Here is an 18022-nt window from a genome sequence, read left to right as displayed (position 1 = left end):
CAGGTACATTTGGATATCTGTAAAGCATGTGATATAGTAGCCCATGAAATTCGACTATAAAATTAGTTTCTCGCCAAGCAATTTGAGCACTATCCTATGAATTGAACATTGGTTGATAAAGTTCATAGGGCTAGTCTACACTAGAAGCACTACATCGATGCAGCTGCACCGCGTAATGTGTCTGAAGAAGATGCTCTACGCTGACAGGAGAGAGCTCTCCTGTCAGCATAATACATCCACCTTTGTGAGATGCATTAGATACGCAGTGAGACAAGCTCTCCTACCAACATAGCGATGTCCATACTGGTGCTTAGGTCGGTGTAACTTATGTCACTCAGGTAGGTGGCTTATTCACACCCCTGAGTGACGGAAGTTATACCGAAGTAAGGGGTAGTGTAGACCTGGCCACAGATAAGCAATTATGGCCAGTTTGTGAGGAGGGGGAGAAGTGTTTTGTCTGGTAACACAGGTATCATGTTAGAGTCACATTGTATGCTGTTTAAAGAATAAATTAATGTGAATGAGGGACCTTTCAGCTCATGCCCACAGCATCCACATGGGGGAGTTACAGCACAGCACTTTGGTGCTCACTGACATTCGCACCTCATCCAAACTGCAAAGCAGTATCAACACGCCCTTAGAAATGAGTTTGCAATAAGATACACAGCATGAGATCAATGCAATCTGAGGATCCATATGCAGAAGCATGATATTATATGTGTACCCACACATGGAACACTGCATTCAGTTTTAGCCCACATCAGAAAGATGTAGAAAAACTGGAAGGAAGTTAGAGGAAGAACAAAAAAAATGATTAGGGATTCATGAGGGAATATACTGATGAGAAATACGGAAGGAGCTAAATATGTATATTCTAAGTTTGCCACAATTAGGAGGGGGACAAGGCAAGAGTTTACAAATACTGAATGGATGTAAAACACCCGGGAAGAAAAATAATTTAGGATAATATTCCTAGCTATATTCTTTTATTATTAATTACTATTTTGCAGCGGAATGAAGTTAAGAATGTGAAAATATAATCTGATAGCAGAAACACTTCCTGTCAGTCAGCTCAATCAGGCAGAGAAATCCCTCTGGGAAAGTGGGGTAGAAGCCCAGCATTTGAGACAGTTGAAACTAAACAAAGAACTAGTACATGTACAACAGGAAATAATGCTTCTTGAGCACGGAGAAGGTCTCGATGACCTAACAGAAGTCAGAAGTGAAAAGATCTCAGAGATTCTATAAAACTAGTGATCCATAAAAATAAAAAATGCATACCCCATATGTTTTAGTTTTCAATTCAAAACACAAATAATGAACTCAATTCAGGGAATTCTTGGGAATTAATGGCTTTCAGTTGTATGTTGGGGTGCAGACTCTTCCCAACCAATTATTAGGCTACAGAAAATATCCTGGACCTGCCAAGCTTCCTGAAATCAGTAGTCCCTAATTCCATTTATGAAAGTGCCATGAACAGAAATGAAAGGGGAGTTTAAAGGCAATTTTCCATGTATTCCTTTACTTTTATCACTATTGCTTTTCTTAGTACTACACATCTTTAAAGTCTACACTCCATTTTGTAAATCATTTGTTAGCATCGGCCTCTATTTTGGCACTTAGCGATCAGATCATTACAATTATCAGTGCTATGATCTTGTCAGATCACATACTTGGTGTGCAATCCTGGTCCCCACTGAAGTGAATGTAAGTGTTGCCATTGACTTCAGTAGGGCCAGGATTTAACCCATAGATGGGAGACCTCCAAGGAACACAAGTGCTGCACAAAATGGTATTGGTGGCATTTCTCGACTCAATACTAGACTAAGATCCTGGCATACTATTAGTAGGCACTGGCATTCTGCCTCAATGCGCCTGCAATTCCAGCTCAGTCAGAGTATTCTTCAATTCTTGTCCTAAACTAAGGGTATGGCTACACTTGAGAGTTGCAGCGCTAGTGGAGGCTTTCCAGCGCTGCAATTAGTAACTGTCCACACCTGCAAGGCACATCCAGCGCTGTAACTCCCTGGCTGCAGCGCTGGCTGTACACCTGGTCTGCTTGGGGTATTACGAGTGCAGCGCTGGCGATGCAGCGCTGCTCGTCAGGTGTGGCCACACACCAGCGCTGTTATTGGCCTCCAGGGTATTAGGAGATATCCCAGAATGCTTTTAACTAAATTACTCTCTTTGTTTTGTTATGCTGCCTCTCTTTGTTTTGTTGTGAACTCGGGGCTCCGGGAGCTGCTTATCTAAAAAACAAACACAGCTCCTGTTTGCCGTGATCAATCTGTAACTGACTGAACAATCAAATGAGATAAACCCACTACCGTGCTGTGAATGAGGCAGGCAGGAGGATGAGTGTTTGCTTGACGAGAGAAACAGCGGGGGCAGGGCGGAGAAAGGGAGTCCGTTGGAGCAGCTGCTTATCTGGTCTGCAGGCTATTTGCAGTTAAGAGTAAGGGATCGGGAAAATTTTCTGATTTTGCAAGGCAGGGAGATGATACAGTGTCGGCTCCAAAAATCCACTCTCTCTCTCTCCCCCGGTCCCTGTCACACTGCACCCCACCCCCCTCCTTTGAAAAGCACGTTGCTGCCACTTGAACACTGGAATAGCTGCCCATAATGCATCACTCCCAACAGCGCTGCAAATGCTGCAAATGTGGCCACACTGCAGCGCTGGTAGCTGTGAGTGTGGCCACACACCAGCGCTTTCCCTACACAGCTGTACGACCAGCGCTGTAACTCCCAGCGCTGCAACTCTCAAGTGTAGCCATACCCTAAAATGTTATTGAGTGCTGTTTAACAGCAGTTGCTTTCCACCCCAGACACCACTAACAGTAGTGCAGTGAGATCTAATTCAGAGCTTGCACAATGCTATGAGGTCCTCAGAAACAAAAAAACAGAAGTGTTGTTGTAGTGAAATAACAAGTATAAGTTAGCTACCACATCCACTTGCTCTGGAAGTTGAACTTTTATTTCACTTAATACAATGTATAATTAACTCATATAGTGTTTTTTCTGAGATACTTCAACATTTATCACTTCATAGCACCAATGGGCTTTGGATCAAAGACCTCAATGTTTGAGGGTTTTTTTGTTAATGAAGTTAAGAAAATTGTACCTGAATATAATTTCCAAAGTAGATTTATCAATTCAAGCAAATCATTATATTTTAGTCGACAAAACAAACATCAGTTATGTCCGAATTTGTTTCTGAAAATATGACTATTCTGCTTTGGATAACATGTATTATATCTGCATTATGCTAAGATCCAGATTCTCAAAACGTCAAAAGGTATTTAGGCACTTATTTCACACTGAAATCATTGGGAGTTAGACACCTAAATGCCCTTGAGGATTTGGGCCTAATCCACAAAGAATACATTTTAAAAAACCCAGAAAACATTAGGATAAACAGCTTAATTCTACAGATTCCAAAATTTTTAAAACTAAACCAAAAATGTATTTTTAGAGAAGCATATAGTTAAATCTCCAGTCTACACTGAGGTTTATTATAACTCTCATAGATGCAATTATTGTTAATCCCTATAGCAAGTTTATCAAAATGCAAGTTACCTTACTGGCGGAAGCAGCTCCACTTGTATGTGTTTTGGGAGGCTGACTGGCACTAGTGCTTGCAGGCTTCTTCTGTGAAATAAAAGCAAAAATACAAAAGAAAGGGGGGGGGAAACAATATGTCAGAAATAAGTTATTGGTAAAGAGGAGCAAAAATACTGCATTAAAAAAAGATTCTGAGGGGTCTGTTTCTTGGACTATTTTATTCAAAATACTAACAAGTTCATTTATATTCAGTGTCTGCTTTACAAGTCATCTGAAGCAGTTTTCAGAGTTATAATTCAGGAATTTAGATCACCAGAGATCATTTGAGATGGTTTTCTTGTGAGCAGAGCAGTTATTACAGACTGAATTATTTTGCATAGTTCCATAAATCTTATATTAATCTATGTTATTTCCTAAAATTGAGGTGCTCATTTTAGTTAACAGTGAAGCCAAATATAATCTGTATCTCATGACACTTCAAGAAAAGTAACCGCTGTAAACTGAAGTCAGATAGCTTGGTTTTTAAATTAAAAACAAAACACACACACATTATATATTTTTTGTTTCAAGCTTGCACTGTATTTAAACCTGCATCAGCAACATGCCCTGGTTCCTTCACATCCCATTTAGATTACTGCACAGAAATTATACTGGAGAAAAGCTTACAAAGGCATCTGTGGAAAAGTACTGTGGATGCAGCAATAGTTTCCCTTCTTGATGACATGTGAACAATGTGGTGCAACATGCAGAGAGGGAGAAATGAGGCAAAGAGGTGTGCACACATACAAATACTGACAGGTAGAATTGAGGGCTTTCCAATTAAACAATTGTGTGTGCAGATGGAACAAAAACACAGCAAGTAATTAATTTCTGCATGACTCCAGTTTCATGTCAGTATAACTCCAATGATACCAATGGAGTTACATTGGTATACAACTGGTATGAAATTGTGCTAAATCAGAAGTGGCTAGAAAAATCAACCTTGAGCAATGAATGCAAAGAAATGCTGGCTTTTCAGAAGGAGCAGATAGAGAAAACCTACTTAGAGACAGAAGACCTCTCTCAGGTAAGTGAAGTCCTGAGATTTTATAGCTTCAATTGGAGAGACTGAAGGAGTCCCACACCACAATATCCCATAGCTCAGTGGTTAGAGTACTCTCCTTAGAGATGGAAGACTCTCGTTCAAATCCCACCCCCACCAGGCAGAAAGGGGGGAATTGAGCCTTGGGTCTCCCACATCTCAGGGGAATGCTCTAACCATTGGGCTAAGAGCTATAAGGTGGGCAACAGTAGTGGTACTACCACCTCCAGGACGGAATGAGACAGGCAGCCAACTCACTCCTTCAAAAAGCAGTTTAGGTGCCTACATTGTCTGATTCCAGGCAGCTGGTTCCTGTCTGTGGATCTCTAGGGACCTCCCTGCAGCCAGATGTGGGTACCCATCTCTGAGACAAAGGCGGGGCTTACCACCCACTCCCTTCTGGTCAGTATCTCTTATCGGCTACCTCAGGCTGCTCCCCCCGAGTGTCCTGGCTTTTATGGATCGTATTCTGAAATGCCTATCTGTCCCCATTCATTGTATAGGGTGCCTAACTTAGCTTTGTGGATTCCGGTGCTGTTCATGTAATTTCTAGGTGCCTCAAAGTTAGGTGCTGTGTCGTTCACTGTTGCAACACATACTGTAATTCCACCCTGATTTCTCAGGCGAAGGTACATACCCACCAGGGTTAAGGTCCAAAACCTGCACAACGTTTTCTCAGAATAAGAAGTTTAATAATAGCCTTCTACAGAGTCTTAGCTATCTAGAAATAGATCTTTTCAGCAGGAACCCAGAAACAGGAATGCCAAACTTCAAATTGCAGGCTCTCAACTCTCATCATTACCACCAAGAGGTCATTTTTTCTAAATTAAGAATAAGAGCTCAGCTAGGGAATTTAGCATCAAGCTGAAAAGATGTGCTCAGCTCACTGAGGAGATGGAAGGATACTGTATAGGAAAAACCTAAACTACCCTGTAAAGCCTACAGAAAAGGGACAACTGAGTTCCCAGGGTGCACAATTCCTTCCTGAAACCAAGCAAGAAAGAAGAAGCACTGGCTTAAGTCACCCATGTAGGCACAGTAGAGAAGAGTCTATCCAAATTATACTGTATATATTTCAGTTGTAAACAAGGGTTAACATGTTTTACAATGATTTATTTTTCAGTAGCTTTTCCTGTATAAAAAGTATTAGATGTATCTGTTCCTTCTGTTGTTTCTCGTATCTCTTGATGTTTTTTATTTAACAGTAGCTTAAAGTGTCAAACACTGTAATAAACTTATCTCTGAATCTCTCTATTCTTGAGACTGTTACTTACCAGCTATAAAGAAATCAAGAACCAGAAAGAGGACTAATCCTGACACGAATTAGCATTTGACAACATGCTAGTCTGGTACACTTAATGCAGAGGATCAGGGAGACAACACTTTGCCCTAGGTAATTTATACAAAGTAGGCGTTTGATAACAGAATAAGATAGTTTAAATTAGCCTCCAAAGAAAACCCCGCAAACTGATTCTGACCTGTCTTGCCTTGGATGCGATAAGCACATCCTCTTTTCCCCAGACCTGAGGTTCATTACTCTAAGTAAAATAAGCACCTTGCTGCTGCTGAAGCAAGAATTTACAAATGGAAATGCGGAAGTAGCTATACTATAGCCTGGAAAGTGGCAGTTATAAATTTAAGGTCAGGCATATATGCTTGATGACAATGAGTTGTTGTACATTCTTAAAGCAGATGAGTTCATGCAAGAGCTTAGCTAGAGATTCTGATGGAGACAATGCCCATGTACACTTCAGACTCTTGGGCAAAGGATCTCTCTAACAATATGGCACTTATTCAAAATTAGCATGTCCTTTATACAGTTAATTTCATTATGCTGCATTTATTTCTTTAATAAGTTATTATGGAATGTATGTACCACCTCCCTTCTGTAGCAGGAGCACTGACACTAAAACAGCACCCTCTTCTTACAAATCAGACTGTTTTAATCTCAGTATTTTTTCTCTTTTAGGGTAACTCTTGTGTTGGAGCACCCGTGTCATAAATAAACAGATAGTTAAGGGTTAAAGTCTGTTTTACCTGTAAAGGATTAACAAGCTCAGTAACCTGAGAAACACCTGACCAGAGGACCAATCAAGGAACAGGAGAATTTCAAATCTCTGTGGAGGGAAGCCTTTGTCTGTGTTCCTTGTTTGCTCAGAGCTCTCTTTGGATCTAAGAGAGGCCAGTCATGTCTCCAAGTTCTCCTGGAGTAGTTTCTGCTATTTAATAGTGAGTATTAATTAGAAAGGCGGATTAGTCTTTTGAGTTGCTTTCTATATTTGCAATTGTGTGTTTGCTAAAGGAAATTCTTTATTCCTGTTTGCTGTTACTTTGCTTTCACTGAGAAAGAAAGGGGGAGGGGGAATTCTCTCCAGAGATTGATAAATTTAGACCCTGTATTGTTCTATCTTGGATTACAGAGACAAGTTACTTTCTTTTTATTCTTTAATAAATTATTTTCTATTAAGGACTTGGTTGATCTTTCTTTGGGTGGATTCTCAAGGAAAGGGGAGGGGGAGGTATCCCTCTGTAGTTAAATCCTGGTGTCTCTCCTAGGAAAAGGGAGGGGGGAGGAAGCAGGGGGGAATGGTTTATTTCTCCTGGGTGTAAGAACTCCATGGATTTGGGGCTCTTGGAATCCCCTAGGATTTTGGGGAAGGACTGCGTCTCAATCCACATATCTGATTGAGTGGTGGCAGCTTTTACTAGATCTAAACTAGGATTTTAGTTTAGAGGGAAACCAGTGCAGGTCCCCACATTGGAACCCAACAGCTCCAAGTGGGGGTGAGACCTATGACAACCCGGATGTCACTTTTGATCATTTCCTTGCATAGACAAATGTTCATGGTCAAACTGTTTTGAGTTGTAAACCAAAGCACTCTTACAAGTTAAAAAAAGAATAAGGTAATTTGAGATAACCCACATCAAACTGAACTGTTTAGGTTTGGCAACACAGCACTGGCTATAAACAATGATTCATACCTTACAAGTTGGGGGACTTGGGCATAACAACCTTTACCTTTATTCAAGTAGGCTGGAAAAACTTGGGCACAAAAAGGAGTGTGCAGACAGAATCAGAGAGGATGTACGGTATTATAGTAACAATTGTTCCTTCAGGCAGCATCATATTTAATCATCTGGCTAAAACCAGCTTAAGTAAGAGAGAAGACCTCATGTTACAGGCAAATTACCATTCATCTGGGAAGTGTCAAAGACACCACTGAGATTTAACCAATACAATCACTAGGCTGATTGAAATTTCAGTTTTCAGATCTTTTGAATTAATAGACAGATACTGTTTATTACAATATGTTTGGTATTACATGAATTTCATTAGAAGTATTTGGTGTGACCCAGAAGGCTAGTTAGATATAAGTTTAAAAATCTGTCTTTTAAAAAGCACCCTATGAGCATTTCCCAATTTATCAGCATTCAGAAGACTGTTAAAAACACACATTCAAATCCACAGACAGTCTCCCCGCCATGCGTAGTGTCCTCCACGCACAAGCCTGGCTTGGTTGCTGTGCTGCCCTTAGCTTCTCCACAGCTGCCTGACACTAGCAATAGCAGACACAAAGTGCCTAGCGATAGTTAATGCTGCTATCATGGATTTTTTATAAGTTAAATGGAACAAAATGTGCCACACAGTGGCACAGCCAGGATTAGGCAACAGGAGTTCTTGGCTCCTGGCCCTGAACTCAATCTTAGAGACCTGTCTGGACTGCTGAATTACAAATACCAATTCCAGATAAAGTAGCATTTGCAGAGATTGGGTGCCCTTCTAAAATAAATACATGGACCCTGATTCTCCACTCATGCCAACATGCAGATTTGAAGTGACAGGGGAATCAGAGGAGAGCTCTTTTCACACAAACCTGAACAGCACAAGATAGATTTATAATTTTTTTGGAAAATAAGAGCTATTAGTGAACACCACTAGTCAGATGTCTTCAAGCTATTACTTTGCTGTTTAAAAACAAACAACCATAAAAATTATCACAGAATGAGTAGATATTCTCTACTATATAATCGTACATGCTGGAGTTCATTTTAATATAATACAGTGTTTTGCATTTATTTACCTCTGTGACTTCTGATCCTTTTTTATCTCCAGGTTTAGAAGATGCTCCACTTTTCTTGTCACCATGCTGCAAGAACAAAAAAAGTCATTAATAAGATTAATAACTAAATCTTATACTGCATCTTCTATATAAAGAGAATCTCAAATGCCTCACAGACAGTACATGTTGGGACCACAGCATTCACTGTAATCAAGATCTCCACAGAGTGAATCATGACAATTATTCTTCATCACCAATAGACAACAGATAAAGTTTTTAGGAGACATGAAGCATAACTTCAAATGAAATCACAAGCAGAATTTAGGCAGACAGAATAATTATTTTCATTGGTGGAATCTGACAGAACAGTAAGCTTAACACTAGGGCTCTTGTGAAAAGTGCTACAAGACATTCAAATACCTGTACCTGTTTTATAGCTCCTCCTACAGCAATTCAGTGCTCCTTAACTCTATTTTGGTCTTTGATTCAGTATTGCTTTAAATCCTGATCTAACTCCTACAGAAGTCGGTGGATGTCGGCTAGGGTGCTTAGAGAGAGTAGCATTACTTACTGAATCATGAACACTACTTCCAGCACCTAAGTTTTCCTTGAAGGCATTCCATCCAAGTTTTCACCAGGCCCAGCAGTTATACTGTTGTTATATGACCAACAATCCCTGTCACAGTTTAGAGCTAGCTGCACATTTGACCTCTCTCAGCCTCTCTCTAACCCCCTCAGGAGTTAAGCCTCTTGCCTTCAGCAGTCCTGGGGTGGAATCCCATGATTCTCCCACACTTAGATGACCCCATGCACCCCCTTACGTACCAGCTATGATTACTCAGCAGGCCTGAGTGGGTTCAGGTCCTGCAAGTCTTCCCTTTGGAAGCTCTGACCAGTGGTGAATATCAACACAAACAGCCTTTGCAAAACAAAGGAGTGTTAAATCATAACAATAGGAATAAAACATAACACAAGGAAAGGGGTTTTAACACGAGAAAGAGGTCCACACATATATTTCCATTACGTAAAGCTTGGGCAGGCCTATCTTATCCCAAACCCTAGGGATTGAGCTTGTCTGCTCTCCAACTCTCTCTGCCTCGCTCTGTCCTTTTCTTCAGGGACTGCCTATTAATCAATTCCAAAGTTCTTTGATTCATTCCCCCCACCCCTGCCTAGGAGCCCCACTCCTGCTGGTTACAAGCCATCCAATGGAACTCACCGTGAATAGAGATGAAACTTCACACAAATGGCATCCTCACTGTCCCTTTAAGTACCAGTATATGATGCTATCTGAAGAATTTGTCTGCTTTCCCACATAAATACAGTTAGCTCCTGGTGGAGTTAACCCACAAGACACACCAAACCACCTAGTCTTTAACTGATCTGAACCTCTATTCTGAGCTGCATGACACACTAAAAGGTATATACTACCCTGAATCCAGAAGTGAAGGTCCCATTGACATCAATGGCATTTCTATACTCAGACTGAGTGCAGTATATGACTGTAAGAATGAAGTGCATGCAATACCAGAACAATGCCCAGCTTTTCAGATAAGATATATGTTCATACGAGGGCTAACAGTTCTTGCATTGCTTTACTGTACATCTAAACAATCTGTGTTGTTGCTTTTGTCTGTTTCTTTAGGGTGGGGAATAGCTTTAAAAACAGTATCATAGATTTATAGTCCAATTTAATTTATGACTATGGATTTGTTTAGCTGCATCTCTGACCTCTTTCTGGTTTTTCTGAGCACGCCCCTCGAGTCCCCTCTCTTTGTCCCTTTACTTGTTGTGGGGCAGAACTTCACAATTCTCCCACTCTTAGACCAGACCCTGACCTACAGTACTGTGTGTATTAACCGTGCTTAGCTAGCAGGTATGACTGAGTTCAGACACCCGTGGCTTTTCCCCTTCAGGTATCCATGACCAGTGGGGTATACAGTGGCCAGCCAGCCTTCTTAAAACCCAAGTATTGTATATTTTTCCAGTAGGAACAAAGCTCTTAAAAAACAAAGGATTTTAAAATAACACTTATGTAGGCACGTCTATCTTACCATCACCTGAAAATAAGCTAGGCAGGCATAACTTCTTCAGATGCCCCTGGTAGGTGCCTGAGTATCAGTCTGCTTCCCCAAATAACTCCCCCTTTTTTGACAGAGACCTTTTTTAAACTGCCATAGTTCTTTTGGTCTTCTGTGTTGCTAGGCTTTGGTCCTCTGGACAAAATCAGTCCAGTAGGCTAAGCAGCAGATCAAGTCACACTCCTCAGACCCAATGGCTCTGCCTTTGTCCCTTAACACTACTTCTGAGGGAATTCTGCACACAATATTTTAAAATTCTGCAAATGCTGTCAATAAATAAATGTGGGGGCTCCAGCATGGCAGTGGGGAGCACAGGCAACTGGCTGCATGGAGGTGGGAGATCACACTGCAGCCTCCCTCCCACCTCCCTGGGACATGAGGCTGCACCCGCCCCAGACACAGTGCAATACTCCAGGGAGCTGCCCCTCCATGCCAGGCACACCAAGTGTGGGCAGGCAGGCTCAGCCCAGCAGGATCCAAGTGTGGAATGCCTTGATGTGAGGGGATCCAGCTGTGGGGTAAGAGGGTACTGTGTGGGGCAATCTAGGTGTTGGCAACTTGGAGGGGGGGCTCCAGGTGGGGGAGGGGATATGGATGCACAGGAGTTCATTGGGGGAGCTCCAGGTACAGCGGCAATGGGACTCTGCAGGGGGGTGGAGGTGAAGGTGGTTAGGGCTCAGCGGGGGTGGGAGGGGAAGAGAGTGTCTGGGTGTGGGACAATAATACTGCCTCCTCGGCTGCCCCAGAACCTACATGGGGCATATCAAAAGCACCTTCTAACAGATGCTTTTCCCCTGGGCATGTTGGGTCTGAGGAGGGAAGGCATGGCTGAGGCTGCCCCAGGGCTCCTCTGGGCCAGGGAAGGGAAGCTTGGGGCTTCAGCCAGCCCAGGGCTCCTCTGGGCAGAGGGCAGGCTCGGGGCTTTGGCCAGCCTAGGGCTCCTGCAGCCGGAGTGTGGCACATGCTCTGGGCTTCTCCGGAGGGGGAGGCTTATGGCTCCAGCCGCAGGGGGGAGGGGGGCACAAGGGGTCTCAGAGGGCACGGGCATAACATGGGGCTAGCCTCCCCAAAGGGAGGTATCCACCCATGCAGGAAGGGTCTGGGTGCTGGGGGAGTGGGGCTTGGTGAGGTAGGGGTCCAGGTCAGCTGGTTGGGGTTCAGCGGAGTGGGGGTGGTCCAGGTGCAGGGGGTGAGATGAGGCCCAGGTGTGGGCTCCAGAGCAGGAGGATCAGCGAGGGGTGGTCTGGCTGCAGGGGTAAGTGGCTCAGCAGGGGGTTCTGGGTACCAGGGTGGTCTGGTTGCAGAGGACTAGGGCTCGGCGGGGAGTAGTTACCCGGATGCTGGGGGGTGGGACCTGGCAGTGCGGTTCAGATGCAAGGGGATCGGGTGGGGGGGGCAGGAGGGATTGGCGGGAGCTGCTCTAGATGTGGGGGGGAGGTGTCCAGATTCGGGGGGGAGGGACTCAGTGGGGGTCCGGACGTAGGGCCAGGTGCGGGGTGGAGCTCAGCAGGGGAGTCTGGGTATGGGAGGGTCTGGACGTACAGTGACCGCTCCCCACGCCGCTGAGGAGCGATAGAGGCAGGAAGCAAGGGGGCGGCGGGAGCCAGGGGAGGTTTCTGAGGGTGAGTCTGACCTGGACCTGGCCACTCCTTGCAGGGGAAGTATGCTCCTCCCCTACCCCCAGCCCAGCCTAGCAGCTGAGCCCAGCACGGGGTAGGAGGCCCGGTTACAGGAGGGTTGAGGCTCGACTGGGGTGTCTGGGTGCAGGAGGGCTCCTGATCCCAGGGGTGAGCCTTTTTGTGGGGGGGGGTTCTACGTGGGAAATGAGGTTTGGCCCAAGGATTATGGGTATGGGGGGAATCTGGATGCACAGGGGTTGGGCAGATGAGGGTGAGTCTGACCCAGCTCCAGCCAGGGCATCCCCAGTCCCCTCCCCCCAGCAGTGATTTCTCTCTCCACCAGCAGCTCCAGGCACCCAATATGATGTGCCCACCTGTTGGGGAGGGGCACATGACTGCTCTTGCTGCTTCCCTTTGCTTCCCTGTGAGAAAGTCATTTTTCTGCGGGGAAGCAAAGAAATCTGGACATGAATTCTGCGCACATGCAGTGGCACAGAATTCCTCCAGGAGTAAACAACTGTCAAAGGTTTGCTGAATGGTGGCTTATGTTGATCCACTCTTTCCCTTACTTTGGGGAAAGTAAGTCCCAAAGTTAGGGATGACAGAAGAGTCTATGATCTCACTTGAGCAATTGATTCAAAAGAAAACTGCCTAAAAAAATCTCAGCAGGTCAATCACTTCACTGCTTTTGATTCTGTTTCCCCTCCCATGTGTTATCTGTCTGGCCTATATAGGTTGTGAGGTCTTCAGGACAGGGGCTACCACTTACTATGTGTTTGTACAGTATGGCCATGTCTACACTGAGGGGACTATATCTTCATAGTTATGGTGCCAGTGCTATACCAACATAACCTCACAGTTTAGACATAGCCTATGCCAACAGAATTTTTGTTCCCGTCACTGTAGAAACACATCCTCCCCAAACAATGCTACCTAGGTCAATGGAAGCATTCTGCCGTTGATCTAGCTGCGTCTACACTGGAGGTTAGAGTGGCATACCTACATTGCTCAGGGGGGTGGATTTTTCACACCCTGGAGCGATATAACCATTTGACACAAACAGAGTCCAACCTAAGACTCTGATCTTGGTTGGGATCTCCAGCGGGTTCTGGATAATGACTAGTTTCTAATTGAGTAGATGTATGAGTGGTTTTTCTGTCCCAAAACACATGCTCAGTTTGTATTACATTGTTTTCAAAACCTGTCATTCTTTATACTTTAATGAAAGACTTTCACTGCATCAAGCTAGTACTACTGGCACAAACTTGGTGCAACACTTACAGCTGTAATGTCCAACCCTCAGGTGCCTGACAGTACAATTCCATGGAACTCACATTTCTAATTATGTATAGAAAGACCATTCATCAATACTCGATAATGGATTCAATTTTTGACTTAAAACAGTGACTGAAGTTGTATAATTAAATTATTTATGTTCCAGCAAACTTTCTAAAGAGCTGATCTGATGTAAATCAGGATTAGCAATGTCATGGATTTCTCATATCCATATATAAATTTAGCTATTTAATTGATTCAGAGAATTGAATTTTTGGTGAGACAAAGTCACCTTATATAAAGTATATTTTGGTAGCATAAACTGGTGGAATACAAATACTATAATCACAACCTATGTACTTTATCATTTTATGATTTCACTATAACCTGTAAAGTCAGAATGCTTCCCTATATATCTAACACATTATGTGGAAAGACCAGACTTGCTAAAAACATGCACATAAAGGTTAGCTAAAAGCAAATACACCTATCCCATAGAGCTGGAAGTGGCCTTGAAAGGTCATGAAGTCTAATTTGCTGCCTTCACAGCAGGACCAAGTACTCGTCCTGATAGATTTTTGCCCCAGATCCCTAAATGGCCCCCTCAAAGACTGAACTCACAACCCTGGGTTTAGCAGACCAATGCTCAAACCACTGAGCTATCCCTCCCCCAAAAGTAATCTTTGGTAGCTCAAGTATAGCTAAACTGCAAAGTTCCATCAAAGAACCATGGTTTACTTAGGTAGGTTCAAACAAGTTAGCTAAAAAGAATACCTGCAGCCAAGAACAATTTTATGAAAACTTGTATCAACTAGGACTCTATTCAGAGTGGGAAAGGAAGAGTCCAAAATTAACTTAGCCTTTAAAAAAATAATCAATCACTTATGAGATTCCCTTTCAGATCACATCCCTGATTTGGTTAAAGGATAAATGAATTATCAGATGTAAAAGGGCCTGTATTTTTTCAGAAGGTTGTAAAAATAAGCAACAACATCCACAAAGCTATTTTTGAATGTGATATCTTCACTAAAGAGTTTATGGAAGTCCCTCTGAAACTGCAAGGCGTGTATTTTAAATTAACTATAAACAGAAAATATAACTGAACAATATTTCATATTAAAATAACATCAACTTAAAATTTCAAAGTTTCAAATCACATCTTCTACACAAAAGTATTATTCTTTACTAATTTAAGATGAACATAGTGAGCACTTTAGTAAATAACAATGAATGCATCAAGTAACTAGATATTCTCCTGAACAACATAACCAGTGCATCAGTGTCTAACTTAATATGAATTCAGTGACTCCGTAGTTCTTTCTTGATATAGCTGACACTTGCTTCCTCATTCCTTCTCCTGCAGTCCCACATACTGTACGTTTTAAAACGTGGAATACAACATAGCCAAGCTACAAAAGTGAGCGAGACTGTACGTCACACATACCAGAGCAGGGTGAGTTTCCCCAAATAGAGGGTGGGGCAAATTCACCCCCCTGTAATGTGTAACTGCTGCATTCAGTAACAAGGAATGCATTGGGCTCAGTGTCTAACCTTCAGCACTAATACTCTCCCACTCTCTACACCCGTATTATTGTTACACTCGCTGGCAAGAGCCACACCCCCAACCCGAGTGATTCAAATCCACTCTGTCAGCAGCAGGGCTGGCTAGATTTACCTTCGCATACCACCAGCTTGCAAAAGCCATGGCCGGAACGTGCTCCTCCTTTGAGATAATCCCTTCCCTCCGAGCACAGCGGAGCGTTGCAAAGCGCACAGGCTCGGGACGCTAGAGCCAAGCTGGGGCTGACCCCGCCGCTGGGGCGGGCGGCGCTCTGGCAGCGGGGCGGGGTTTGCGCTCCAGGTTGGGCGGGCCGCCCTGCAGGGCAGGAGCAGGCGGAGGCGGGAAGGGCTGTTGGCGCGGCCTCGGCTGCGCCCCTCCCTGTCCCCAGGGCTTTAGGGACTGCGGGGCAGTTCGCAACGCGCCCCTCATTGCAGCGAGTCTGCCCTGTATGATGCCCGGGGGAAAGGGCTGGGCTGTTCCCCTCCGCTCCGCCCCGCCCCACCCCACGGCCCGGAGCGGGGCTGCGCTGTTCCCCTCCGCTCCTCCCATGGCCCAGAGCGGGGCTGGCCCGTCCCCCACCCCGCGGCCCGGAGCGGGGCTGCGCTGTTCCCCCCCGCTCCTCCCATGGCCCGGAGCGGGGCTGGCCCGTCACCCCACCCCGCGGCCCCGAGCGGGGCTGCGCTGGGCCCTCTTCCCCCCCACCCCGCGGGGCTGCGCTGGGCTGGCCCGTCCCCCACCCCGCACTCCATGGCCCGGAGCGGGGCTGCGCTGGGCTGGCCCGTCCCATGGCCCGGAGCGGGGCTAAGCCCAACAGCCCCCTCCGCTAGCCCGCGCCAGCCTAGGGGCGCTCCCTCTTGCGGGCGGCGCTGGCACATTCCCTGCCCTGACACGCAGCAGGCAGGAAGCCCGGCTGGCACCCGGAGCCCTGGCGCGGCGGAGCTTTGGGCGCCGCCCTTGCCCCGCGCCCTGGTTCCGACACTTACCGCTCTGCTCCCCTTGCCCGCAGCCCCCGCAGGCTTGGAGGAGGACGACTTCTTCCCTTTATGTGGCTGAGACATGGCCGCGGCGGCTCCTCGCTCGGCGCCTCTCTCGCAGTGTTTACGGGGCGATGTAACGGGCAGGGAGAGGGGGGCAGGTTACATGTAACTGCGAAGCAGCTTTTCCGATGCAGCCAGAGCCAACTCTAGGCTGCAACCCAGCAAGTCCCTCCTCTTCCTGGAGCCTCGGCTGCTGGACCAGCTGCTCTAACTGCACCACTCCTCTGCCCCGGCTCATACCCGCTAGGCTCAGTGTTTGCTGAGCAGGAGGGGACGGACTAGCTACTCTAACTGCACCACTCCTCTGCCCTGGCGCATCCCCGCTAGGCTCAGTGTTTGCTGAGCAGGAGGGGACGGCTGCCTAAAGATGCTTGGTGGTGGTTTTGCTGCTTGCCAGGACATACCTTGCAGGCTTACTTGCAGAATGGGGCTTGGGCGTGGTCCTCTTGTTTCTTTTAGGCTTCACAGCTGAGCTGGGATTTATTCTTCTTCCTGTGCTAGAAACTACAGTGGGGGCAGCCATAAAATTCAAAGCCAGAGCAGAAAACTTTGCAAGACTCAGTGGGGTTTGGATCAGATACATAGTTTTGGTTTAGGCCTGTCTCCTGTAATCGCTGTTTGGCTCCTTGTAACAAAACCAGTTGCCTGAAAAAATTAGCCATCCAACATGTATTTCTCCTGTCGGTTTTAGGTAGCAAAATAACGTAAAATCTGAGCAAACTTGTATCTTTCCCCAAAACTCAAACCAAACTGGAACTTTTTTGAGGTTTAGAGAAAAACACGGGGGGGAAAAGGAATATGTCTCTTGTGCTCTTCCTGGATTAAGCTGCAAGTGGAAATATCAAAAGCAAACTTCTCATGAGATTTCTAGCTGAAATTTTTCATCATATCAATTTCACTAAGCATCCCACTTGAGGCCTGCTTCTGAAGAGGTGCTTGAACCATTCACAACTTCCTTCTTGGGATCATGCCCTAAAATTGTTGTTCAAAAACTCCATGCCTTGTTGAATTTAGCCCAGTACTTGTTCCAGATTTTACGTTCCTGTAGCTCAAAATCATTAGTCATTTTATCTTTAAATTTCCACACCAGTGAATGCAAAAAGGTTCTAACTAACTAAATGTTTTCTGGTGAGTATCAGTTTTAATAGGTCTGCCCTATATCCTGCAAAAACAACAAAACCTTCCTTTTTGATTAAGAGTAACTATTAGGTTTCAAATTTATATATTAAATAATTTTTTAATCTTTGCTGCCACAACTTAGATTATTAGATCTGAAAGAATTTTCAAAATTTAGTTTAAAAAAGCTAAATTCTAAATGCCCAACTCCTGCAAACACTTATGCAGAAGGCTTGGCAGTCTATGACACACCAACAACTTCTCTGAGACACTGGAGGAACAATTTATGGTCAATCAAAAATCCAGCATGACCATCTGACCCTGATCCAAAGTCAGAACATTATTATTTGTGACTCTGAATGTATGAACACAGCCCCAGAATAAGAATTTAAGTTAGTCTGGATCCGGCAGAGATACTGAGGTGTACCTGGAACTGAAAATCCATCACTTTAATTACTGCCTTCCAAAATAAAGGGAGAATAAAGACACAAGATTAATTGGCAAGCATATATGTAAGCAACTTGAACACAGCTTGAATAAAATAGATGTGTGCTTGGGGAGCTCTAGGCCATGGAGCAGTACCAGAGCCTCTCTACTCCCCCTGAGATTAAATTTTGTACTGTAGATCAG

At 44.8% G+C, this 18022-nt stretch overlaps 1 protein-coding gene across 3 annotated transcripts in view; it reads right to left on the bottom strand.

Annotated features, from left to right (window-relative positions):
* Window positions 1-16655, bottom strand: part of CAST (calpastatin) — a 105756-nt gene extending 89101 nt beyond the window's left edge. Inside the window, exons 1-3 of one of the 3 annotated variants that reach the window (XM_045020841.1) lie at window positions 16223-16655; window positions 8725-8790; window positions 3577-3648 (exon numbers count right to left, since the gene is read on the bottom strand). In XM_045020841.1, the coding sequence (XP_044876776.1) occupies window positions 3577-3648; window positions 8725-8790; window positions 16223-16297 (213 nt within the window). In that variant the 5' untranslated portion in view covers window positions 16298-16655. Of the gene's footprint in view, window positions 1-3576; window positions 3649-8724; window positions 8791-15353; window positions 15499-16222 lie in introns of those variants that run through there. The other 2 variants (XM_045020843.1, XM_045020842.1) reach the window with 2 other exon arrangements.
* Between the last annotated feature and the right edge of the window lie 1367 nt (window positions 16656-18022).

The sequence above is a fragment of the Mauremys mutica genome, chromosome 6 (genome assembly GCF_020497125.1).
Source record: "Mauremys mutica isolate MM-2020 ecotype Southern chromosome 6, ASM2049712v1, whole genome shotgun sequence".
NCBI lineage: Eukaryota > Metazoa > Chordata > Testudines > Geoemydidae > Mauremys > Mauremys mutica.
Note: the sequence above shows the minus strand (reverse complement) of the source record. Positions and strands in the feature narration are given on the sequence as shown.